Source organism: Balaenoptera borealis (assembly GCF_965194805.1).
Source record: "Balaenoptera borealis genome assembly, chromosome: 11".
NCBI classification, from domain to species: domain Eukaryota; kingdom Metazoa; phylum Chordata; class Mammalia; order Artiodactyla; family Balaenopteridae; genus Balaenoptera; species Balaenoptera borealis.
In genome coordinates this window covers 9,696,739-9,721,818 of record NC_138868.1, presented here as the reverse complement: position 1 = coordinate 9,721,818, position 25,080 = coordinate 9,696,739, and the positions used below count along the sequence as shown (strand labels likewise).

Here is a 25,080-nt window from a genome sequence, read left to right as displayed (position 1 = left end):
TTTCCAGGTAGCGTGGTTGGGGATATCCTTTCTGAGGAGGTGATCTGAAGTGGGAGTGAGCCATACAGTTAGATTAGGACGAGCGTCCCCCAGGAAGGAGGATCAGCAGGTGGAAAGGCCCTGGGGCCACCGTTCAGTAAACATCTCCACCAGCCAGGCTCTGTTCTGGGCATGGGGGACAGGGTGGTGGCCAAGGCTGACCACGCCCCTTACCAGTTCTCACGCCAGGGTGGTTGATGGAGCTTGGGGAGCTACTGAACGTGATGGGCTCATAACACAGGAAGGAGCCTAGCATGTGGACATTTCTGTTGTTGCCTTTGTGATACAATTTAAGGGCACAGACCTCTCTGTGTCTTCTGTGCCAAGGCTATGGACAGTCCCTGAGCTCACTTTCCTGGCTTCTTGGAGGTCACCTCACCGCCCCCCTCCCAGTGTCCGGATGGGAGAGCTGAGGCCCAGAGCAGGGAAGGGTCCTGGATAAGGTCACTCATGAGTCCTGGAAGGATTCTGAAGAGGTCCCTGCTCCTTCCCGGCCCCACCATCAGTATACCTCTCTGTCTGTTCACCAGCACCCAAGCCCTCCTGCTGCAGCTCAGTGCCTGGCCATGACCGTCACCTACTCAAGCCAAGTGGCTAATGCCCGTTTAGGCTCCTTCTCCCGCCTGCTGCTGTGCTGGCGAGGCAGCATCTACAAGCTGCTCTATGGCGAGTTCCTCATTTTCCTAATCTGCTACTACATCATCCGCTTCATTTACAGGTACAGGGGGACAAGCCAGGGCTTGGAGCTCCTGGGTGCCTCCCAGCCATCTAGGGGGCCAATGCACAGAGACCCATAAGGCTGAGCTGGGCTTGTGGTCAAACCGTGGGGCCTGAGGCCTGGGGGCTGGGGAGGAGAGAAAAGGAGGCAGCCTTGGGGGGCAACTCTGTGCAGGTCGGAGCATCTCAAACACCCTTTCTTCAAACCGAGGGAGGGGCCTTGGAACCCAGGCCTTACCTAGTCCCACTCAGTCAGCCTGTTTCCCTGAATCCCACATAGTCTCACAGGCCCATATCATACTTTTTTTTTCCCAATAAAAATGTTTATTTAAACAATAAAAGACAGCTAAAACCACAGAATATATGATAGCATTTTTAATGGAAAAAGCATTAATGATGGCAATGCATTGAAAAATATCAAATACATAAAACTCTTGAGTTCATAATGATAATACTAATAACAAAGCACGTTCATTTTCTTTGGTTGTTACTAGGGTATCGATATACTTTAAAAAAATTAAGACTTTATTTTTTAGAGCAGTTTTAGGTTCGTAGCTTAACTGGGCAGAAGGTACAGAGAGTTCCCATACACCCCACCCCTCCTGCCCCACCCACTCAGGCCTCCCCCACTATCAACATCCCACCCCAGTGTGGGACATTTGTGATGACAGATGAACCCACACACACGGACACATCATTGTCACCCAAAGTCCATAGTTCCCATTAGGATTCACTCTTGGTGTTGTACATTCTATGGGTTTGGACAAATGTATAATGACTTGTATCCACCATTACAGTGTTGTACAGAACAATTTCATTGCTCTGTGCTCTGCCGGTTCATCCCTCCCTACCAGATTTTTTTTTTTAAAGACCAAACACTCCTTATTTCAACCTGCTTTCAAACAACTGTCTTTTGGATCCTTTAAAAAGGTCAGCGGTGCCTAAAACTGACCCTTTCAGCAGGACCTGCCTTCCTCCACCTCATAGAAAACCTCCTGAGGGTTTCTCCTCCAGGCATGGAGCAGAGGCCCCATTGGGGTTTCGGGGCTGCGGGAGAAAGAGGGGGACCTGGCTCAGGCCAGAGGAGGGGCCCCAGGCAGGCCAGTGAAAGGGATAGGGAGGAGGTGAGGCTGCCACTCTCCTACCCCGGGCCTGGCTGGACCTGGGACCGGTCTCAGCCATCTCCTCCCAGTGTCTACACATCTTTCCCCCCGCCCCTCGCCTCCCCCAGGATGGCCCTCACGGACGATCAGCAGGTGATTTTTGAGAAGCTGACTCTGCATTGCGACAGCTACATCCAGCTCATCCCCATTTCCTTCGTGCTGGGTGAGCTCCCCCTTCCGCGTGTTGGGGTCCCAGTGGCTGCTCCAGGCTCCAGGCAGGCAGATCGTGAAGAGCTAGCTGGGGAAGGCCAGTGGCATGTCAGTGCCTCTCGGTGGTTCAGGGAAACAGGGAGCCTGCAGCCTGAGGGACTGAAGTTAGACATTAGGAAGGCTGTCCTGCTGTTAGCACTCAAGACCCCACTTTCTTTTTTTAAATTTATTTTATTATTATTATTTTAAACATCTTTATTGAAGCATAACTGCTTTACATCGCTGTGTTAGTTTCTGCTAAGACCCCACTTTCTGAGGGCAGCGCCGACATTACAGTAGTCTCTGGAGCCTTGCGCAGGAGGGGAGGTACCTGGCGGATTTCGGGGAAAGCAAGTGGGGCCAGAGAGAGAACTCAAGTCTCTCGCGCCTTCATGCGAGTCTCTGATGGTCTCCCCTTCCCGAGCGCCCTCCAGGAGGGCTGGTGCTGGGCCCAGCCCCATTAGAAAGATGGAGAAACCGAGGCGTCGCCCTCGCTGGGCTCTGGCCGCAGCGTGGGCCTTCGCCCCTCGCGCCCCCGCCCCCCTCCCGCCCCTCCTGCCCAGGCTTCTACGTGACACTGGTCGTGACCCGCTGGTGGAACCAATATGAGAACCTGCCATGGCCCGACCGCCTCATGAACCTGGTGTCGTGCTTCGTCGAGGGCAAGGACGAGCAGGGCCGGCTGCTGCGGCGCACGCTCATGCGCTACGCCAACCTGGGCAACGTGCTCATCCTGCGTAGCGTCAGTGCTGCGGTCTACAAACGCTTTCCCAGTCCCCAACACCTGGTGAAAGCAGGTGGGCGGGGGCCGGGGGGCAGTGGGCGGAGCCAGAGGCTGACAAGGGCGGGGCCGCAGCTGCAGATGGGTGGAGTCAGAGGCCCCAGGGCTGAGGATTGGGTGGGACCAGGAGCGGGGTGGGGTCGAGACCTGGGGTGGGGTGGGGGACCTGAATTGGGCGGGGCGAAGTCAGGGGTCTGAAGGTGGGGAGAGGCCAGGAACAGACTCTCGGAAGATAGGGCTTTGAGATAGGGCTAAGGACTCTTGAGGGATGAGGGAAGAGTGAGGGTTGAGGGCCAGAGTGGGGCTTCGGGAACTGGGAACTGCCCTTCCCCTTCCTGTTCTCCGGTTTCCAGTCTGTACATCAGCAGTCTCACTCTCTGGCCTTGCCTGACCTGATCCTGGTTAATAAGACAGATCCCTCTCACGTGCTCAGCCCAGAGCAGCACATAGTAGACACGCAGTGATAATTTGTTGAAAGAAAGAGGATGGCAAAGGAGCTCTGAGGTCTCTGTGGGCTCAGCAGGGACTTGGTTTGAACTCTGGGTCCCACCCAGCAGGGCCTGGCCAGCCACCCCTTCTGCAGGTTCCCCTACCCGCTGTCTTCTCCACTCTACCCCGCAGGCTTTATGACCCCCTCGGAACACAAGCACTTACAAAAACTGAGCTTGCCACACAACTCATTCTGGATGCCCTGGGTGTGGTTTGCCAACCTGTCAACGAAGGCCTGGATTGGAGGTCGAATCCGGGACCCTGTCCTGCTCCAGAGCCTGCTCAACGTGAGCCTGCTACACACATGGGGCTGCTGCAGAGCCGGGAGGGTCATGCCCCACGTGGAACAGGCTTTCTACAAAGAGAAAGTTTGAGCCTCTGAGGGTCTTCCCAGAGCCTGCCTTGGGACTGTAGGATCTTTTCCAACAGGATTCCATAGCCCAAGGTATCCCCTTTCCAATTTCCCCTCCCCTCCCCTCTCTAAAGTGAACCTCTGAGATCCTGGTACCTTTTTGATAGTTGAGGTGGCTGAGGCACAGAGAGGTTAAGTGAGCTGTCCATGACCACACAGCCAGGGCTGGACCATGAGCACGAGACCCTGGTATCTGGGGAAGAGCTGGGGGGTGAGCCTGGGAGAGCAGGTGATGGTCAAAGGCCCAACCTTCCCTCCTGCCCCCGCTACCCTAGGAAATGAACACCTTGCGTACTCAGTGTGGACAGCTGTATGCCTACGACTGGATCAGTATCCCACTGGTGTACACTCAGGTGAGGACTAGGCTGGTGAAGCTGCCCCTTTGGGAAACTGAGGAGGACCTGGGAAGCAGCCTATGATGGGAAGGGCTCACTTAGAGGCTGAAGAAGAGGCTCACCCTGGGAGTCAGGTCTGGACTTTGCAGGTTGTCTCTAGTGCCTGGTCCAGGTGGTGGAGGCAGTGTGATCATCCCCATTTTAAAGAGGAGACCACAGAGACCCAAAGTCACACAAGTGTGCAAGTCAGAGCAAGACCTGTCCTCCCAGCCTAGGGAGCTTCCTGATCCCACGGTCCCCACCCAGCCCATTTCTGCCGACACCTCCTTTCCCTCCCAGGTGGTGACCGTGGCGGTATACAGCTTCTTCCTGGCTTGCCTGATTGGGCGGCAGTTTCTGAACCCAGCCAAGGCCTACCCCGGCCACGAGATGGACCTCGTTGTACCCCTCTTCACATTCCTGCAGTTCTTCTTCTATGCTGGCTGGCTGAAGGTGAGCCTCCCAGGACAAGGCCAGCTGTGGCCCAGGGAGTCACGGCCAGTTAGGAGAGGGGGGTCCCTACGTAGTGGCTTTGGAGACAGTGGTCAGGCAGGAAGGGCATCACTGAGGGGGGTGGAGAGGTGGACATGGCAGGAGCCAAGGTTTAAGGGTGGGAGCAAGGCTGCAAGGGGTCCCGCCTGGGGGTTTCCAGAGCCTCACCTACCCCCAAGGTGGCAGAGCAGCTCATCAACCCGTTCGGAGAGGACGATGATGACTTTGAGACCAACTGGATTGTCGACAGGAGTTTGCAGGTATGAGGGGAGGAGGAGAGCCTGTCCCACAGCCCCTCCCCAAACTGGACCCGGGGAGGGGGTCCCACAGTTCCGTAGGGAGGCCTCACAGTGAACTGCCCCCCAACCATTTACTCACAGGATTCTCAGCCTAACTTTTGAGGCTACAGGCTGCATCAGTCTCTCCATTTCACAGGAAGGGAAACTGAGGCCCAGAGAGAGAGAAGTGACCTCTCCGAGTCACCTGGCAAATTCATGGTCCTGCTTGGGCTGACCTTTCTGTTGGACTTCTCCCTCTGTCCCCGACGACCAGGTGTCCCTGTTGGCTGTAGATGAGATGCACCAGGACCTGCCGCCGATGGAGCGAGATATGTACTGGAACGAGCCAGAACCACAACCCCCCTACACAGCCGCTTCTGCCCAGTCTCGTCGGCCCTCCTTTTTTGGCTCCACCTTCAACATCAGGTGGGAAGTGCCAGGGAACCACTTCAGTGGGTAGAAAACCCCAAGTGCAAGGGCCTGCCTAAGAACTTAGAATAGCATTAGTTAATGCATATTGGGTGCCTATTAAGTGCTGGGCGTTGTACTAAGCTCTTTACATATATTAGCTATTTCCCACCCCCCCACCCCCCCCCCTCCCCGCCCTGCTCCAATAACCTTGGTTTGTTATCTCCAATTTTCAGATGAATAAGTCCAGGTTCAGAGAGGTTAAGTCAGTTGCCCAACCCAAGGTCACATAGCTAGGAAGCAGCACGGGTGGGCCAGGTATGTCTGGTTCCAACTCCACACCCTTAACCCTTACCTTGTGCTGTGTAAGGACTCTTAAAGCTATAAGGGCTCTTAGGTAGTCTCCAATCTAAGCCCCACCCCCTTATCCAGAGTTGAAAACTGAGGCTTAGAGAGAGAAGGGACTTACTCAAGGGCAGTCAGTGATTAGTGATGCAGCTGGGATGTCAGGGCCTGGTTCCTGACTCTGGTTCTGAACTATGTTTTCTGATCAGCCAGGGTGTTGGGATGGGGAGTGGGAGTGGGGTTCCCTGGGCAAGGGAGCAAGCAAGAGGCTGGGTCATCACAGGTACCTTCTGAGTAGACTTCTTGCTACAGAGTACGGGCCTCAGGTCAGCCCACAGCAGCCGCATTTTCCCCCACATGGGTCCTCTTTCTCTGATTTGGTTAGAATCCCTTTTGAGCTGTAGCTGGGCCACAGCGGGCTGGAGGGGCGCCCCCGACAGCTCCCTCTCCCTAGGATGACAGAGTGGAGAGGACTTTCGAGAGTGTTTGCTGCATCTCAGGGTCTATCCCATCAAGGTTTTCTTCCACAGTATTAAAAGCACTGTTCCCTTTTTAAGAACCGAATATCCTATTAAGCTGTAATTAGAATTAGCTAGAGTCTCTAGTTGGTGTGAGGAAGGTTTGGATGAGTGATCAAATGATCAAGGATGGAGGCTTGCTTAGGTCAGAAACATTGCTGGAGGCCGCCTCTGAGTTTTCCATGGTTTGTAGCCCAGCTGCTGGGGAAGGACGATAACAGAGAATAAATAACACACAGACCTTGCCTCCAAGAAACACACGATTTAGTGAGGGAGTTCAAACCCAGGGCCCAGACTCTGGATACAAGGTACGAAGTACTGGATGCCTGGGCAAGGGACAGAGTACAGAACAGAGACCACCCTGGGCTGCCTGAGAGGTGGCCTCCAGCTGGACCTGGAGCTGCGCCTTGAAGCATGGGGAGAATTTGGACATGGGCAAAGGTGGCCTCATTCAGGGGCGGGTAGGCTTTCTCTTGCAGAGTAAAGGCTTTTAGGCTCCCAGGAAGCCAGACTTCTCTCCGGGGGGGATACTGCTCCCCAGTGGGAACCACAAATCCCTGGCTTACTCAGTCACTCCTGGGCCTCACGTGACCATACCTGGGGAAGAGTAGTTCAGATTGCCTGGAGTGAGGGGTTTTAAAGGGAAAATGCGGGTGCTGAAGAGGAAGCCCGTAAATACCAGGCTAGGGAGTTTGGATGTTAACATGGGCAAGAGGGAGCCACAGAGGTGAGCTCGGCCAGGAGGGATTAACTGAGAGGTCCAGGATGGATCTGCAGAGAGGTGAGTCAAAGGCGAGGTGAGGAAGACTGTGTGTCCTGGGCCTTGGGCCAGAGGGAGAGGGAAGAGAGGGTAAGGGAGAAGTCAAGTCAGGCTTCAGGCCATTGGCCGCCCGCTAACCCGAGTCTCCTGTTTCTTTGCAGTCTGGATAAGGAGGATATGGAGTTTCAGCCAGATCTGGAGGAGGAGGAGGAGGAGGAGAGGGCTCACCCTGGCATCACCGGCCGCTTCCTAGGGCTGCAATCCCATGACCGCCAGCCCCCCAGGACAAACTCAAAGACCAAACTACTGTGGCCGAAGAAAGAAGTCCTTTCCCGTGAGGGCCAGCCCAGGAACCCCGGGGGAGCCGGACAGGACACCAGTGATCAGGAAGACAGCAAGGCCTGGAAAGGGGGGGAAGCCTTCCAGTCTGCTGTGCTGTACGGGAGGTCAGGCTACCACAGTGCCCCCCAGACACCCCTCAGCCACACCCCTGTGGTCTTCCCACCTGGACAGTCAGCACCCTCAAGTCTCTGCAAAGTCGCAGGCATAGATGACACTGTCGAAGACCAAAGCCTTCAGCCTGCAACGCCCAGGTCCAAGAAGAGTGTTGAATTGCTCCCAGAGAGTGCTGGGGCCTCAAAGGAGCAGCCGGAAGTGAGTCACGTGAGGAGGAAAACTGTTGAGTTTAACCTAACGGACATGTCAGAGGCCCCTGAACATCTCAGAGAACCGCATTTGGGACAGTCGACAAGCAACATACACACTATTCTCAAAGATCGGGGCGATCCCTATTGGGCCTTGGAAAACAGGTGTGTCCTCTACCCAAACCAGGGTCACTGAACCCCCAGCCCACCAGGGGTGGTCCCCACCAGCTTCCCTTGCTCTGAAGCCCACCCTACTTCCCCGGTTTTCCTATGGTCCTATGGCTGCCAGGGCATGCCCAGCACTGGCTTGGGGCACGCACCTGGCCGCCGCAGCAGGGGCTCTAGGGAAGTGTTGGCCACTTTTGCTTATTTCACCCAAGAGCTTGACTCACCAAGACTTCTCCGGGCCCCAGGTACAGGAAGATGAAGTTGCACCGCCAAGAATAACGCCAAAGGGCCACTAGGCCAGGCTTAGATGGGCAGACGTTACCAGTGGGCCCAGCTCACTTTAAGCAGGGGTGGCAGACACAGAAACACAGGCAGAACTCGGGGCTCTAGACTGTAGCCCAAGAACTCAACTTACTGCCCAGGCTTAGCTGGGAGGTCGCATATGAGCACTCTCCCATAACCAATGGTGGTCCTGAAGCACTCCTGGAAAGGGTGCCACACTCCTGGGAACTGGCAGATAAGGTGGGGGCAATCGAGGTCCCTTGGGGTATCTTACTGCTTTGGGGACCTCACCAAAAGACTTCTGAACTTAAATGAGCTCTTCATGCATCTTTGAGGTCAACCTAAAGCTGTCACAGTACCACCAGATGTTTGCCTTTATTCCAGATTTCTTAGACACTCACTCACCCCATTAGATCCACCCCCCCACCCCACCCCCCAATCACGATGTGAAAGGGGAAGTGTAACTTCTCATTTCTAATGATTCTCAAGCAGTTATTCTGAGGTCAGAATACCCAGCTTTGTATTGAAAACTGAAAAGGCCTACCACCTGTCATACTTCTAAGGGCTAGACTGAAACTTTTACAAATCACTGTGGCTGGTTTAGGAAACAATGTTAATGTAGTTGATTAGCAAGGACCCAGATGGCTCCACAGTCTTCTAACACTACTCACTGGTTAATATTCAAGATGTCTCAACCTTTTCCCTCCTACTGCAGCTATTTTCCTATTGAAATGAAAGTATCTTTCCATACTCATGTAAACTTTCTCAAATTCTCACTAGGGATGAAGCACATTCCTAGCCTGTTTCCCAAGGGGGATGCTTCACCGGCCTGGTCCTACCTGCGTGTACACCAGCAGGACACTGATCCAGTCATAGCCATACAGCTGTCCACGCTGAAGAATATGTCCCTACGACAGCCTGAATTAAATGGTTACCTTAATGGAGAACAAGAATCAGTAGCTTCAAGTCTACTTTAAGCCTTAAAATGCTTTTTGTACATATAAATTGAGAAAGCCAGAACTGCTGGAAACATATAAAATACCTAATTCAGAATCAGGAATCCTTAAGTCCTGTCTGAATTCAAAACACCCAAGCCTTGGTATCTTTCCCAAACTAAAGTATTTAATAAGTAAATACAAATCCTCCTAAGCATTTCACTTTGATTAGTGTGACTAAACCATGGTGGCACTTACAAATTTAATAAAGATGGCCTAGATACATTTCTAGCCCATCCCAAGAACTCAAAGACAACAGCTGGGTACCAAATTACTTTATTTGAAGGAATGATACTAAGGAAAGGACTTGTAGATGTTTTGGTACAACTTACAGAAAAGGTAAAGGTAACCCAAACATGCATGCACTGCCTTGGTGACCAGGGAAGTCACTCCTGTGGCTACGGGAAGCCAGCCTAAGGCTTAGCTTTCATTATCACTATTTCCCAGGGTGTGCTTGTCAAAGAGATAATGTGCCATGCCAGATTCGGGGGCCCCCATCGTGCGCAAGTTGGTTACGTGGTCACCCAATTCTTTAATGGATTTCACCTGCTCATTCAGGTAATGAGTCTCAATGAAGTCACACAACTAGAAAAGAGAACAAGGAAAAAAGTTATCGGGAAGCTTCCCCAACCCATAAGGCAAATGATTTCCTCCATTTACTCCCAGGTTGCCAATACTCACATGGGGGTCACTTTTCTCAGTGGCCAATTTGTGCAGTTCCAGTAGTGACTGATTCACACTTTTTTCCAAGTGTAGCGCACATTCCATTGCATTCAGCCCATTCTCCCAGTCATCACGGTCTGGTTTCTGAATGAGAGGAGGTTAAGTCAGTGCATCTGCAACCTCTACCACTTAAACCACAAATCAGCAAGCATCTAATGTGCAACAACCGCACTTGGCAAAAGTAACAGCCAACTTCCCCAACAACCGTTTCCAACTTAATATCCTTGCCCATTACTGTCTGCCAACTTTAGCTTACGCGGTAGGCCTGAAAAAGCGCAAAAGACAAAAGCCCCGTGTATCCTCATCCGATAAGGGCAACTGCTGGGTTCAGTGATTTCTGACGTCAGAGGACTGCTAGACAGATGAGGCACGACGACCCTAGGATCTTCCGTTCACCTTGATATCCTGCAGGAAGATTCGGCCACCCCGCTGGTTCTGCAGCTTCATCAGTTTCTCGGCATGTTCCCTCTCCTCATGAGATTGGTGAAGAAAGTATTTGGCAAAGTTCTTCAATGCCACATCATCGCGGTCAAAATAGTACGACTGAAAGCGGTACATGAACACGTTAGGGATTCCCAAAGGAAGGCAGTCTGCTAGCCTAGCCTTCCTTCTCAAAGCCCAGCAAGAAAGGGGCTGAGCATAGGAAGACTGGAGCAGGGTGTGTTCCTGGATTGAACACAACAGTAATTAGTTTTTACTCTGAAACACAAAAATGAAACTTGGTCCTTGAAACTGAAAGTTTGCTACAAGAAACCGTTAGAATATCATGGGAATTGCCTCCACCACGGAATATCTTAAGCATCTGTGTAAATGCAGAGTAAAGTTCTTACAGCCCCTGTCAAATTTGGTTGAAGAGATGTTGGAGTATTTACCCTGCACTGTTAGTGCCTTCTCCCCCTCCTTCCTGAGTAACCCATAAGCTGCCAGCTTACAACACGCTGATGGATTTATAAAATTAACCCACTAGGCAACGTAATAGTTGTGGACAATGCCAACATATGTAAATATGTCACCAGTAGAAAACAAAAATGAATCTCTTTTACACCCTTGCTGTATTCAGTTGTTCCTGAAATGGAATGACAGTCATAGAAATCCAGGCGCATTCCAAACCCATCCGGAACACATCTATTCTTGGATGATGTGCAAAACGTAGTAAGACAATTCTAACTAAAGCTCCTACCACACCGCTTAAAACCAGAATTTTGGAAAACTGATTCCACCGATTACTGCATGGAAAATTTTCAGGCCCCGTAACTGTTGGTGGACTGTATCCAAGACCTAAAGGTTCAATTACACCACAACCCTTAGACACAAAAAAGATAAAAAATACGAGTAGCAGACAACTCGGTGTCGGCTGAACGGGAGATTTCTAGAGATATGCTTCAATTCAAGCGGGACTGAGAGATAAGCAGAGCAGAGAGGTGGAGGCGGCGGTTCGGCCCACGAGATAAACCACTTCGCACCAGCCCCCATAGTTGGACACCATTACCCAGCCGGCTCCGCCAGACTCAGGGGGATGGGAGCCGGACCTCCTCAGCACCGCCCCCCCCATCACGTGATCGGATACAGAAGGGATAGAAATGCGAAAATCCACCTTCCTAACTACAGGATCGTACTGGTGGCAAGTGTGGCAACCCTGGCAGAAAACTCAGGTCTCTTTAAATAAACTGGGGTGCGCAGAGGCGGCCCTGGCCCACGAGGGAGCACTCCCAGGGGACAACTACTCAGAATTTCTGCGCAGGAGTCCTGGAAGACCCTGAGCAGCCTCCATTTTCCAGAAGGGCGCACGGAGGCGGGAGGCGGGAGGGCTCTCCCCGTAGCCACACCCCCGCCCTGCCGCCAGGGAGGCCGCGCCCGTGCCCCGTGGGCCCGCCCGCGCTCACCATGGACAGGTAGACGTAGGAGGCGTAAAGCTCCAGGTTGATCTGGCGATTGATGGCGGCCTCCGAGTCCTGGTGGTAGTTCTGGCGCACCTGCGAAGGGGACGCGGTCGTCATGGCGGGCGGCTGAGGTGAGGCGGTGGCTGCGCGGCGCTGTAACGGCGGCGGGGACCTTGGGGTGGTCGGAGGGCGTTGTCAGGTGGTGGCGAGGGCTGGCTCTGAGCAGCCTGCCGGAGCGAGGGACGAGCGCCGGGTTCCGTCCAAGCACTGTTGAAGCAGGAAACCGCGGCAACTCTCCGCGAGGACTGTGGCGCAGGTGACTATTGCCCGGCTCTTATAGCGGGAATGGGCGTCAGGCCCGCCGCGGCCAATCACGCCGCCCGCCCGCCGAGCTGAGCCCCGCCCCTTCCGGTGGGCGCGCGGCCCCGCCCCGCTGGGGGGGGTGGAGAAGGAGTGGGGGGTGGAGAAGGAGGGGTGGGGGTGGCGGTGCGGGGTCTGGAGGGGCCTGTAAGCTGCAGCTTGTTCCGTGAAGCGTGGCGCTCGTTTCGTGGGGTTGGAGAGAAAGCCTCAGCGGGGTCAGGAAGCCCAGCTCGGAGCCCTGACCCCGGTGGTGTCCTGGGTGTTGAAACCGACAGGAAACTGCCCCTGGCCCCGGGGGCGTCAGGGCGATTCCGAGGTCCCAGAAGGCACCCTGAGACTCTTGGCCAAGGGCACGTTAAAAATCAGAGCAGTAGAGCCGCAGTTGCCACACCCCGAGGTGATTACTTCGTGATGCAAATAGGGAACCTGGAGGGTGAACGTGGGCCCGAGGAGGCGGAGTGAGTCAGAGGTCGGGCTGCGAAAGGGCTCAATTTCTTTTCCTCAAAGCTTAGAAAGGGACCGAATGCAGGCGGGGTGGGGCCCACGGCCCGTCGCGGGTCGGCCCCTCTTCCGGCTCCGGCGACCTGGTCCGTCTTTTGCTGAAAGCAAACATGGCTCCTCGTGCATTTGATACAACAAAGGCTGGGCGGACCGTGTTTCCCGAGAGACTGCGGAGACCGCCTTCCCGAGGGAACCGTGGGGATAAGCCATTGAATTCTGAGGAAATCGCCGGTAGCTTAAAGCTCAGAGACCAGGGGTTAGAAAATAGAGAAGAAGCCGCTTGGGTCTGGAAAGGATGCCGCGAGGTCATTTTGAAAAGGCCTCTTTTATTGGCCCCAGTCCCAGGCCCTACAGGGAGACACCCCCAGGTTGTCCTTGGAGAGAAGCTAATGGCGCTGAACGAATGTGCGCGACAGATGCCTGGGATCCTGGGGGGGGGGGGGACACAGGGGCACTGCGTGTGGCTTGCAGTAGTGTCCCCAGCAGTGAATGGGTGTGAATTCGTGGATGGCAGAACTGGACAGAGCCAGGCCGAGCGCCTGCGCCCTAGTTTGCTCTCCTCAGGGTCACTATTCTTAGCCAGGTTCTTCAACACATGGGTGGGAGACCTACCCAAGTACCTTTTCAGGATGTTCACAAACATGCAACTGGAAGCTGGACTTCCAAACCTTTAAAAAACATTTTTTTAAAATTTCAATTAAAAAAAGAAAGAATGAAAAAGATTGTATGTCTCTATAACTGAATCACTTTGCTGTACAGCAAAAATTAACAACATTGTAAATCAACTATATTTCAATTTAAAAAACTTTAAAAAAGGAACTTTACTAAAATATTAAGTTGCTGATGGAATTATGGCAGTTTCTCTCTTGCATCTGTTATTCATTTCAAAATGAACATGTGTTACTTTAAGGAAAAAAATTTTTAATGGGGCTAGAGCTACATATGATAAAGTAAGCAGAAGGATGGTGGGAGAATACAGACAAGGGGTGCCTTACCCAGTCTGGGATAGGAAGTCAGGGAAAGCTTCCCTAACAAAGTGACACTTGAGGGGGACTTCCTGGTGGTCCAGTGGTAAAGAATCCACCTTCCAATGCAGGGGATGTGGGTTCCATCCCTGGTCAGGGAACTAAGATCCCACATGCAGGGCAACTAAGCCCGCGTGCCACAACTATTGAGCTCACATGCCACAAACTACAGAGCACACTCTTTCTGGAGCCCGCGCACCACAACTAGAGAAGAGAAAACCCGCTTGCCAAAACTAGAGAGAAGCCCGACAGCCGCAACTAGAGAGAAACCCGAGCAGACTGAGGGCCATAATGAAAAGATCCCATATGCCTCAACAAAGATCCCGTGTGCCGCAACTAAGACACGATGCAGCCAAAAAAAAAAAAAAAAAAAAAAAATTAGGAAAATAAGTAAAATAAATAAATATTAAAAAAGAAAAGAAAGTGACATTTGAACTAAGTGTCACTTAGTTCAAGGAAAAGTAAAAGAAGGAAAAGTAAAAGATGAAAGGGAGGAGGGAGATGAGGAGGGAATTCCAAGCAGAGAGAGCAGCATATGTAAAGGTATAAGGTGTGGAAATGCATGGCCTGTCCAAGGCACCTTAAGAAAATGTGTTGGCCTCAAAGTAGAGTCCATGTTGGAGAAGCCTGGAAGGGTAGTATAGGGGCAAGGTCAGGAAGGGTTGTGTGTCGTAAAAAGGGGTTAAATCTTATCCTGGAGGACATGGAGACCCTAAAGGATTTCTCGCCAGAGAAATAACCACGTTAGTTTTGTTTCTAGAAATCTTACACCGAATCAACAGAAAAACTATAAGGGTTAAGAGTATGGCAAAGTTACCAGGTGCAAAGTTTTCCTATGTGTCAGTAACCAGTTAGACAATGAAATGAGAGAAATAAATTCTTCATTTACAATGGCAACAAAAGCTTAAAGTACCTAGGAATAAAGTTACCAAATGTGTGAAGAAAACTATAAATGTTTACTGCTGGACAGAAAAGAAAACTTGCATAGATGAAGAGACACCATGTTTCTACATAGCCAACCTCAGTTTTGTAAAGAGGTCAGTTCTCCCCAAATTAGCTTAGAAATTCAGTGCAATTTCTGTAAAACTCAGTGGTCTTTTGGAACCTTAACAAAATGATTCCAAAGTTCATTTGGAAGAGTGTGTAGAAAAGCTGATAAGCATTTGGGGAAAAAAAAATGTTATGAGGTTAGATTTGTCCTCCCTGATATAAAAAAAAAACAGTAGTATAAATATAATATTATAAAGCAGTTGGTACTGGCACAGGAAGAGGTGAGTAGATCAATGCAACTAAACAGTCCTACCCCCATATGAATGGGAACTTGGTACATGCTAAAGTGGCATTTCAATTAGCAGAGAAAGAATGGGTTTAACAAATGATGTTGAAACAATAGATAGTCATGTGGTGAAAAATGACTCAGCATTTCAAAAATACGTTCCAGATGGACTAAAGATCCAAGCCTTAAAAAAACAAAAAACAAAACAAAACAAAAAACCCTATAAAGTCATTAGAAGAATATACAGAAAATTATCTTTTAGAATTTGGGGGTAGGGAGTGTTCTTCTGAGGCTGTCATAAAAAAGAAGCCAGTTGGCAGATAAGACTACTTGAAAATCTGCACGATGGCAGAGCAAGAAGGACCAACTATTGAACTACACCAAAGAAAAAGTAAAGTCCAAGTCTTCAGAAAACAAAGAATATGCCAAAGCAGAGAAAATCGATGACACTACAATTCCTGAAAGAGCTCCAAAATGAAACAATATTGCAAAACAATGTTACTAGACTGCCTTGGTTATCAGGTGCATTTGATTACAGGAAAGAGATAAATTTAGAACAGAACTGGCCCCTTTGGCAGTGGGAGTGAAGAGGAAAATAGGGAATGCAAAATTTCTGGGACTTGTAGTATTGAAGTTAGAACTCTTTGTCTTTTTCAACCAGTAAAAAATAAAACCAAGAAATACTTTGAGTAACAAAGGCTGATTAAGATGAATCCTCAGGGTCATGACCAAATCAAGGGCTTGGCTGTCACACAGTTTGTTAAAATTTTTGAACGGATTAAGGTAGTTTCTAGGAAGTCCTTTCAGTTGGACCAAGCGCTGGGGGGGGGTGGGAGGGGTTGGGGGGGTGGGGTGGGGGGGTGGGGGAGGTTGGGGGGGTGGGGGAGGTTGGGGGGGGGAAGAGCAAAGGGTGTGGTCCCACCAAAGCTTGATGAATTCAAAATACATGGAGTTAAATCTTTGAGAGAGGCATATCTAGAAAAATATTGTGGATATAGTTACTGGAATATGAAGCTAACTGGTATCAAGTAGGTAAAAAGCCAACAAAATTGTTCTTTTCTTTGCAAAAATGAGTGATTTAATTTTTTAAAGTAAAGGTATAATTAACATAAGTAAAATGCAGAATCTTAGGTGTTTCATTAAATGTGTTTTGACACTTGAATACAGCTGAAACAAGATGCAAAACATTTCCATTATCCCAGAAAGTTTATTTGTACCCCTTTCCAGTAGATTTCCCCCATACCCCTCAAGACAAGCACTCTTCTGATATTAACTAACTTTGAATGTTCTAGAATTTCATATGGATGGAATCATACAACAAAAATGAAAAGCTGTAAGACAAAAGATGTCGTAAACAAAGTTAAAATACAAATGACAATTAAATTAAGTTGGTATTTGTAGCTTGCTAAGTAGTGAAAATTAATAACCATACTATACAATATATATTCGTATGTATAACCATATATTGTAGACATATAGATCACTTTTGGATCGTCTTCCCTGCTGCCGTATACTGTAAGCTCCTGGTGGGCAGGCATTAGTTCTGTCTTCTCCATCCTGCACTTCAAGCATTTTGCAAGATGCTTGTAACTTGGTCCTCAGTATTTGTTGAATGAATGGATGGATGCATGATTGAATGTGGAGGATAGTTTAAAGTCAGACAAGAGGGCTGGGTACCTGTTGGGAGGTAACAGCCCTAGTTCTCAGTGAGTAGAAGAGACAGAAAGCAGATTTGAGCGATATGGAGAAGACAGAACAGACAGGATGAGGTAGCTGATTGGATAGCTGTGGAGGGGGGTGGTAAGGGGTGGGGGCAGGTGGGCAAGAGAGCCCCCAGCTTTCTGGCCCGGGCAGCTGAGTTGCTGCTGCCATTCACTGAGGATGGGGGCACAGAAGGAAATGCAGTTTGGGCGGAAGGTTGTTGAAGGAGGCCAGCTTGGTTTTGCACTGGATTTTCTGAGTTTCAGGGCCTCCAGGACATCCAATTGGACAGAGACAACATGAAGTTGGACCCACCGGAAGGAAGTTGTTCTGGTGCAGAAAGGAGGTTTCTTGGCTCCGTGCTTGGTTAAAACACATGCAGCTGCAGTGACCATCACAGCAAAACTGAGGGTCAGCTTGGGATGTAGAAGGTCACTGGGGGAGGCTGGCTGGGAAAAATGAAAGGGCAATCTTGTGCTGGTGTGTGTGTGTGTGTGTGTGTGTGTGTGTGTGTGTGTGTGTGTGTGTGTTTGCTTGGGCCTGTTCCACACCTTCTGGGAACCCTGGGGTGTCAGAACTGCCATCTCCAAGCCTCTAGATTCCGAAGCCCTGGCCTCGTCTTTGGACCTCTGTTGACCAGGATTCTGCCTCCCTCCCCTCCAGCCCCGGCTCCTCGTGACTCTGAGGAGGTGGGGAGTTTGGCTGGCCTCCCTGGGGACAGCCGCCTCTGCGGGAGGAGCCTCAGGCTAGGGAAGAGCCAGGCCTGTGGTTTCTGGAGGACACCAGCTCATCCGGGAAGGGGTAGAGGTGGGGGAATGGGGTGGAGAACTGCTGCCCCACCGTGACTCAGCACTCTGCTGGGCTGGAGGGGTTGGGCTTGGGTTCCAAAAGTGCTCTGTCATCCAGGGGAGGGGAACGTTGGAGGGCTTTACTATAGGGTAAACCACATTTGGTAGTGTGGCTGGGTGTCCAGGCTGGACCTGGAACAGAGGGATCTAGTTCACCCACCCAGGCCTCAGATAGTGTTTTTGCAGGAAAGGGAAGGTGTCACTTTTCACACCCATTTCTTTTTTGTTTGTTTATTTGTTTTTATATTTTTAAATATTTTTTTCTTTTCTTTTCTTTTTTTTTTTTGGCCTCTCTGCTCGGCTTGCAGGATCTTAGTTGCCCGCCCAGGGACTGAACCCATGCCCTCAACAGTGAAAGCGCAGAGTCCTAACCACTGGACCACCAGGGAATTCCCTTTTCTTTTTTTCTGTGCCTGTTTCTTAGTGCTTTCCTGCCTCACAGTGAGTTCTCAACAGATGCTGGGTCTCTCTTTCCTTTCTAGGGATTGTTGCTATGGGGTTATGATTCCACAGCTGGAAAATCATAGGCCTTGGAATGTTAAGGCTCAGAAAGGACTTTAGAGTTTCCAAATCACTGTATTATACAGATAAAGAGTTGAGAAGCCCATAGAAGGCCAGGGCTTGCCTAAGGCCATCATCGCTGGCAGAAACACAAGCTGAAAATGAAGGACAAGACGCATGAGGGCATACGGTGTAGTCGTTAAAATGGATAAATGTGTTGCTGGAAAGTGTATATGAAATGATGTTATATGAAAAAGCAGAGCCCAAAATAGTTCATTCAAAGCTGATGACAATGAAGAAGAATCACCAGGCTGGAAGCGTAGAGGAGGATTGGGAGAGAATGGGTTAAGTGATGTTTTCACTGAAGAGCTGGTGTTTTAAGTGTCTGGGATTTCCCCTGGAGTTAAGTAAAGTGAAGTGTGCAGGAAATCAGAGTTCAGAAATTGGAAAAAATAATACTGAATCAGATTTGGGTGTGTTTCTGGATGATGCAGCCGTGATTCAGAGAGCTTGTCCTTAAGGCATTTCTTGAAAACCCAGCAGTCTAGGTACTCAGGATTCCCCTTTTCCAGGAGGTTAAGGTCAATAGCCATGACCTGGGATGTTTGAGGATAACTGAGAATGGAAGGCCCACTTTTAAAATTTATTTATTTATTTATTTATCTTTTGGCTGCATTGGGTCTTCGTTGCTGCGCGCAGGCTTTCTGTAGTTGCGGCGAGCAGGGGCTACTCTTCGTTGCACTGTGCGGGCTTCTCATTGCGGTGGCTTCTCTTGTTGCGGAGCACGGGCTCTAGGCACGCAGGCTTCAGTAGTTGTGGCACGCAGACTCAGTAGTTGTGGCGCACGGGCTCAGTTGCTCCGTGGCCTGTGGGATCTTCCTGGATCAGGGCTTGAACCCGTGTCCCCTGCACTGGCAGGCAGACTCCTGACCACCGTGCCACCAGGGAAGCCCGGAAGGCCCACTTTTTAAGGCAACTCAGGCCTTACCGCATCCATGGGAGTTCCCTCTGGGAGAGCCCAGCACACCGCACCTCTGCCAGAGACTTTATCTCATGGACCCTGGCTGTTGTTTGCTTGTCTGCCTTCCCACTGGACTTTGAGCTCCATTTTAACCTGTGTCACCAGACCCTACCACAATCCGGGGCCCTTCCGATTCTAGCAGTTTGCAGCCCTAGGGCCCTCCTCTGGAATCATCAGGCCCAGTGGAATAATACCTAGTCTCTGCCTTCAGACTGTAGGCTCTGGAAGTAAGGATCTGGCCTTTGATGGTCTCTTGCTATATCCTTCCAAAGGACCCCCTGGGTGTGTGCCCACATTCTGGAAGCTTCAGTGAGGTCACCTGGCCTTTCCGAACTTTGATTCTTATATTTATTTACGGTCTCTGGAGCTAGCCCTCCCCCATGCTACCCTGGGTGTCCCCCCCCCCACACACACTTTGGGTGCCCTTGTCACCACGATTGGTGTTGCACCCCATGAGCTGGTACCCAGCCACATGGCATGCCCACGTCACCCAGTCCAGGCTCAGCCATTCCCACCCTGGCCAAATCAGGAGAGGCCTGGCTCAGCAAAGGGCGCCTCGGAGAAGGGGAATGAGTAGAGTGGCGTGCTTGCTTTGGCCGAGCTGGGCAGCCAGGAAGTAGAGACTGGTGTCTGCCTCTGCTCTGGCCATGTGGATGCGCATTTCACCCACACCCAGGGGAGGCTGTAGGAGCACAGTCCCACATCTGCTGGGGGAAGCTGAGGATTGAGGCAGAAGCTTGAGCTTCAGGCTGCACTGAGCCGGGGGTGGGGGGGGTGGGGGACAGGACACAGAAGCTTGTTAGGAATCTGAGAGGCCAGTGGCCCGGGGCAGAGGGGAGGCTGAAGTGAAGGGCAGCTGGGGGCTAACCAAGCTGGGAGGCAGTAGAATGTAGCGGGAGTGAGTGACTCTCTGACTTTCCCAGGAAGGTCCGTAGGTGTGTGCGCTCCAGGCAAGCTAGTTTTTCTGGCTGAGCAAACAGATGGGGCCCAGTGGCCAGCAGAGGAGAGTCCTGAGTGTTCCAGGAGAGGGTCAGGACCCCAAAGACCTCACCGTTATCGTGGAAGAGGCCCTAGTCAACCTTTGGCTGTTACCAGTGTCCCTGGCCCTGTATTTCCTGCCTGCACTACCAGTTGCAGCCTGGCCCTTCTCTAACTACCATCGTTCCAGGACCCCTGTGGGTACCAAAATCCGAGGATGCTCCAGTCCCTTGTATAAAACGGTGTTGTATTTGCATATAAGCTATGCACATCCTCCTGTGTTCTTTAAATTGTCTCTAGGTTACTTATAATACCTAATACAATGTAAATGCTATGTAAATATGCCAGGCACACGACAAATTCATTTTGCTTTTCAGAACTTTCTGGATTTTTTTTTTTTTTTAATATTTTCAATCCAGTTGGTTGAATCTGTGGACATGGAACCCACAGATATGTAGGGACAATTGTAGTCTGTTTTCTGCCTGTCCCAGCTTTATGAAATGCAAAGGTAAGCACTTCACTCCTCCGCTTAAAACTCCTCCCAGGCTCTCCTTTGCCCTTGGGATAAAAGTCCAGGTCTACCATGCAGTGAGAGGCCCTGCTCATCTGCCAGCCACTCTCCTCCTGGGCCTCCTCTTCAGCTATTCCCCGCAGCCCAGTGGTGGTCCCCTTGGACTTGGTACATCTGGTCCCTCTGCCTGGACTGCCCTGACTTTTCTTCCTGAAAACAACCCAGCCTTCGACACCCAGCTCACATATCCTCTGTGAGGCTTCCCTCAGCTACTCCTGCAGAGGTGAGAATTTCCATTCTTGGTGCCCTCCAGTGCTCTGAACATTTCTCTGTGGCCACAAGTACTGCAGTGACTTGTTTTGTATTTGTACCCGCCTCCCACACCGGAAGGGGAGCTCCTGCCCTATTCATCTTGGCAGTGCCTCCCCTTCCCCACCTCAGTACCCACAAAGCGCCAGGCTCCCAGACTACCGAGAACCGTATGTTGGATTCATTTAAGAGCCCAGCTCTTACTCACCTTTCCTGTTATTGATGGATAGGCCTCCCCACCCCTTGCCTCATAGGTTTGCTTTTTCCATCTTTACTTAGGTAAGACTAGCTCTTCCTACTTCCCACAAGGAAGACACAGAGAATACTTGAGCTTCTCTGGGGTCTGAGGACACTGAGAACACTACAAGGCAGAGTGGTCTGTGACCAGCTGGGCCATGGAAATAGTGACACCATGGTCACAGGCTCCCTGCTCTGCCGACCGGTTCCCTTTGCCTGTGTCGGTGGCCACAGAGTGTTTCCTTGACTGGAGGAACTTGTGGGAGGTCACAAGGGGCCAGGGAGCAAGAGTAGAAGGATGGATTCTCTCTACTAAAAAATGTGCCACGCAATTTTGTATGGAAATGCAAAAGACCCGGAAAAGCCAAAGCAACCTTGAGAAAGAAAAACGGAGCTGCAGGAATCAGGTTCCTGGACTTCAGACTATACTACAAAGCTACAGTAATCAAGACAGTATGGTACTGGCACAAAAACAGAAATATAGATCAATGGAACAGGATAGAAAGCCCAGAGATAAACCCACGCACATATGGTTACCTTATCTTTGATAAAGGAGGCAAGAGTATACAATGGAGAAAAGACAGCCTCTTCAATAAGTGGTGCTGGGAAAACTGGACAGCTACATGTAAAAGGATGAAATTCGGGGCTTCCCTGGTGGCACAGTGGTTAAGAATCCGCCTGCCAATGCAGGGGACACAGGTTCGAGCCCTGGTCCAGGAAGATCCCACATGCTGCGGAGCAACTAAGCCTGTGAGCCACAACTACTGAGCCTGTGTGTCACAACTACTGAAGCCCACGCACCTAGAGCCCGTGCTCTGCAACAAGAGAAGCCACTGCAACGAGAAGCCCGTGCATCGCAACAAAGAGTAGCCCTTGCTCGCCGCAACTAGAGAAAGCCCGCACACAGCAACGACGGCCCAATGCAGCCAAAAATAGATAAATAAAATAAATTTATAATAAGTAAATAAAAGGATGAAATTAGAACACTTCCTAACACCATACACAAAAATAAACTCAAAATGGATCAAAGACCTAAATGTAACGCCAGACACTATAAAACTCTTAGAGGAAAACATAGGCAGAACACTCTATGACATAAATCACAGCAAGATCCTTTTTGACCTACCTCCTAGAGAAATGGAAATAAAAACAAAAATAAACAAATGGGACCTAATGAAACTTAAAAGCTTTTGCACAGCAAAGGAAACCATACACAAGATGCAAAGACAACCCTCAAAATGGGAGAAAATATTTGCAAACGAAGCAGCTGACAAAGGATTAATCTCCAAAATATACAAGCAGCTCATGCAGCTCAATATCACAAAAACAAACAGCTCAATCCAAAAATGGGCAGAAGACCTAAATAGACATTCCTCCAAAGAAAACATACAGATTGCCAACAAACACATGAAAAGATGCTCAACATCACTAATCATTAGAGAAATGCAAATCAAAACCGCAATGAGGTGTCCCCCTTTCAGACATCCCTGCCTTTTGTAATTCTTTGGAATTACTAGCTGGAATTCAGCAGCTCTAATTTTTTTCCAGCTTGCTCATCTGTCCAACTGTCCTTTCAGTACTGTGGGTGTGTATGTGGTGGTAGTGACAGGAATCCAGAAATTTTGCGTTTTCTGGAATTGGTGATTTCTCTAAGAGCCACACCTACTTCCTCACATCCATCCCCCCCCCCCCCCCCGCCCCACTTCTGAGTACTGGATCCAGATTTTCCTCTTGGGAGACGTCTCCTCCCCTTCAGCCCCTGCCCTGTACTATGGTTAGAACAGCCTCTGCCCCCCACATTCAGAGGGAGACACATATTCTGTCACTTGCAACACATTTTCCAGTCAATTTACCTTTTAAATCACCTAAAGGGCAACTAATTCCTTCATGGGTCACAGAATTTTCAAGCCAGGAAGTTGGTTTTGAGACTATCTAATCTAATACTTTCATTCAGCCACTCAAGCAACATTTTAAAATGCCGGCTTTGGGCCAGGCCCTAGATGAAGAGACTGAGACCTGGAGAGAGGAGGGGCCTGACTCAGGGTTTCACAGGAAGTTTGTGGCTGAGTCAAGGACCAGAACCTAGGCCTTCTGACCCCCAAGCCAGCATTCTCTAATTATGCTCCTCTGCTTCCCGAGATTAAATCCCAGTGGCAGTGTTTGCACATGGATGTGTGAGTTTGAAAAAGATGGAGGACTATATGCTAAGCAGTGGTCACTGCTTTCCGGGCAAAGCAGAGGCGGTAAAGCCTGCAGAGAAAGGGACAGAGATGAAGGAGAAAGGAGAAAATAAAGAGCTGTCCATGATCAAAACTACATTTATGGGGGGCTTCCCTGGTGGCGCAGTGGTTGAGAATCTGCCTGCCAATGCAGGGGACACGGGTTCGAGCCCTGGTCTGGGAAGATCCCACATGCCGCGGAGCAACTAGGCCCGTGAGCCACAATTACTGAGCCTGCACGTCTGAAGCCTGTGCTCCGCAACAAGGGGGGCCGTGATAATGAGAGGCCCGCGCACCACATTCAAGAGTGGCCCCACTTGCCGCAACTAGAGAAAGCCCTAGCACAGAAACGAAGACCCAACACAGCCATAAATAAATAAATAAATAAATAAATAAATAAATAAAAATTTTTAAAAACCCACTACATTTATGAAAAATTCAGCACACATATGTACATGAAAATTACACACACACACATACATGAAAATCACACACACGAAAATCACACACACACACACACACACACACCCCTTGCCTTGTAGAGAATGACTAAAGGAAACTACTGAACAATTCACTTATGCTTTCAGTACTGGGCTGAGCCGTGGCAATACAGTGACAAGTGGGACTCCGTGTCTGCCCTCAGGAGCTCCAGCTGTGTCTGACAACGTTCCCTGTGAATGTCTGTAATGACCACCTTGCCTGCCATACCTGCTGGCTGCAAGGGCTGCAATGAGCCCAGATGTCACCTCCCCGTGGGGCCCCGGGGCAAGCAAGCAGCAATTAGTAGCTGTGGAATGGGGCCTGTTGAAACATTGCCCAGAACTGATCAGAGCAGATTCCAGATGCCCTGTGTTTCTATCCAGGAGTCAGAGGGAAAGGGGAGCTGTTATCAAAACAATTAGGCACCTGTGGAGGGCCCGTCAAGGATCCTTGCCCCCGACCCCCCAATCTGGTTCACCCTTGTGTTTCTTTTTTTTTTTTGGCCGTGCCTTGTGGCATGCTGGATCCTAGTTCCCTGACCAGGGATCGAACCAGTGCCCCCCGCAGGGGAAGCGTAGAGTCTTAACCACTGGACCGCCAGGGAAGTGCCTCACTCTTGTCTTTCTGAGCTTGACTAACCTTTCACAGCATTTGCTCCCAGCAGCGGCCCTGCGTGTCAGGCACTGCTCTGACAGGTGGCAGAGCAGGCTGAGGCTGCGGGAGATCCCAGTCCCTCCTGGCGTCCCTCCTGCCGGTCCCATCAGCTCTCTGCCTCATCCACACCCGTCCCTGCAGTGCCCCACAGGTCCTGTGTGGGCCCCACCTCTGTGCCTTTGCTTACGTCTTTCCTCCCAAAGCTGTGCCCTTCGAGTTATGAAAGACCTACCCTTCCTCCAAACACCGGTCCAAAGCCTGCTTCTGCCGAGGAGTCTTCCAGGATTTGGAGCTAATCTCTTTCTTCCTCTGACATTGATCCTTTCAGCTTTTACTGAGTGACGGTAGGCACTTGTGCCATTGCATCACCATCCCTCCATGGCCACTGGGAGACCGAGGGCTCAGTGGACACAGGAACTTTGTTTCTTCTGTGCTCCCGGTACACAGGCCCGTGCTCTGGCACACTGCAGGTGCTCAGTGCAAACTCTGGTTGGATGTAGTTGAATTGTTGTGAAAAGGAGGAATCCTTGCCCCAGGAGCGTCCTTCATTCCCTCAGGCATGGTTCTTTGCACTTAACTAAGGGTTAGGGAGGACCCCTCCTGCATTTTCTCCTTAGGAGCCCACAATGGGAACCTCAGAGGTGGAATTGGAATTGGTCTCTGGAATTTGCCTGAACCCACCCTCCCTCTTTTTATTTTGGCTGCTCCGCGAGGCGTGCAAGATCTTAGTTCCGCAGGGATCAAACCTGTGCCCCCTGCAGTGTAAGTGCGGAGTCCTAACCACTGGACCACCAGGGACGTC

At 50.6% G+C, this 25,080-nt stretch overlaps 2 protein-coding genes and 1 long non-coding RNA gene across 3 annotated transcripts; 2 read left to right on the top strand and 1 right to left on the bottom strand.

Moving 5' to 3' along the window:
- Window positions 1-482: 482 nt before the first annotated feature.
- BEST1 (bestrophin 1) lies at window positions 483-8,249 on the top strand. Its single transcript, XM_082342927.1, has 9 exons — window positions 483-757; window positions 1,988-2,082; window positions 2,672-2,905; window positions 3,511-3,665; window positions 4,066-4,143; window positions 4,465-4,617; window positions 4,836-4,916; window positions 5,209-5,360; window positions 7,127-8,249. Exons 1-9 carry the CDS (start codon window positions 606-608, stop codon window positions 7,803-7,805), a joined length of 1,779 nt encoding a protein of 592 aa, XP_082199053.1. The 5' UTR covers window positions 483-605; the 3' UTR covers window positions 7,806-8,249.
- Window positions 8,250-9,313: 1,064 nt separating this feature from the next.
- On the bottom strand, window positions 9,314-11,968 carry FTH1 (ferritin heavy chain 1). Its single transcript, XM_082344308.1, has 4 exons — window positions 11,661-11,968; window positions 10,174-10,320; window positions 9,736-9,861; window positions 9,314-9,639 (listed from the first exon to the last, which is right to left on the bottom strand). Exons 1-4 carry the CDS (start codon window positions 11,772-11,774, stop codon window positions 9,475-9,477), a joined length of 552 nt encoding a protein of 183 aa, XP_082200434.1. The 5' UTR covers window positions 11,775-11,968; the 3' UTR covers window positions 9,314-9,474.
- Window positions 11,969-12,111: 143 nt separating this feature from the next.
- Window positions 12,112-23,561, top strand: LOC309606802. The gene is made up of 2 exons (XR_014232055.1): window positions 12,112-15,648; window positions 15,707-23,561. It is a non-coding gene; the product is annotated as an uncharacterized lncRNA (long non-coding RNA).
- The last annotated feature ends 1,519 nt before the right edge of the window (window positions 23,562-25,080 follow it).

Bases quoted from the DNA above. Each gene is read 5' to 3' on its own strand.
- BEST1 (XM_082342927.1), top strand. From the start codon at position 606: ATGACCGTCACCTACTCAAGCCAAGTGGCTAATGCCCGTTTAGGCTCC. The intron at 4,144-4,464 runs GTGAGGACTAGG...TTTCCCTCCCAG, and splicing joins TCCCACTGGTGTACACTCAG to GTGGTGACCGTGGCGGTATA. The intron at 4,618-4,835 runs GTGAGCCTCCCA...CCTACCCCCAAG, and splicing joins TCTATGCTGGCTGGCTGAAG to GTGGCAGAGCAGCTCATCAA.
- FTH1 (XM_082344308.1), bottom strand. From the start codon at position 11,774: ATGACGACCGCGTCCCCTTCGCAGGTGCGCCAGAACTACCACCAGGAC. The intron at 10,321-11,660 runs GTGAGCGCGGGC...TACCGCTTTCAG, and splicing joins CCTACGTCTACCTGTCCATG to TCGTACTATTTTGACCGCGA. The intron at 9,640-9,735 runs GTGAGTATTGGC...TCTCTTTTCTAG, and splicing joins CTGAGAAAAGTGACCCCCAT to TTGTGTGACTTCATTGAGAC.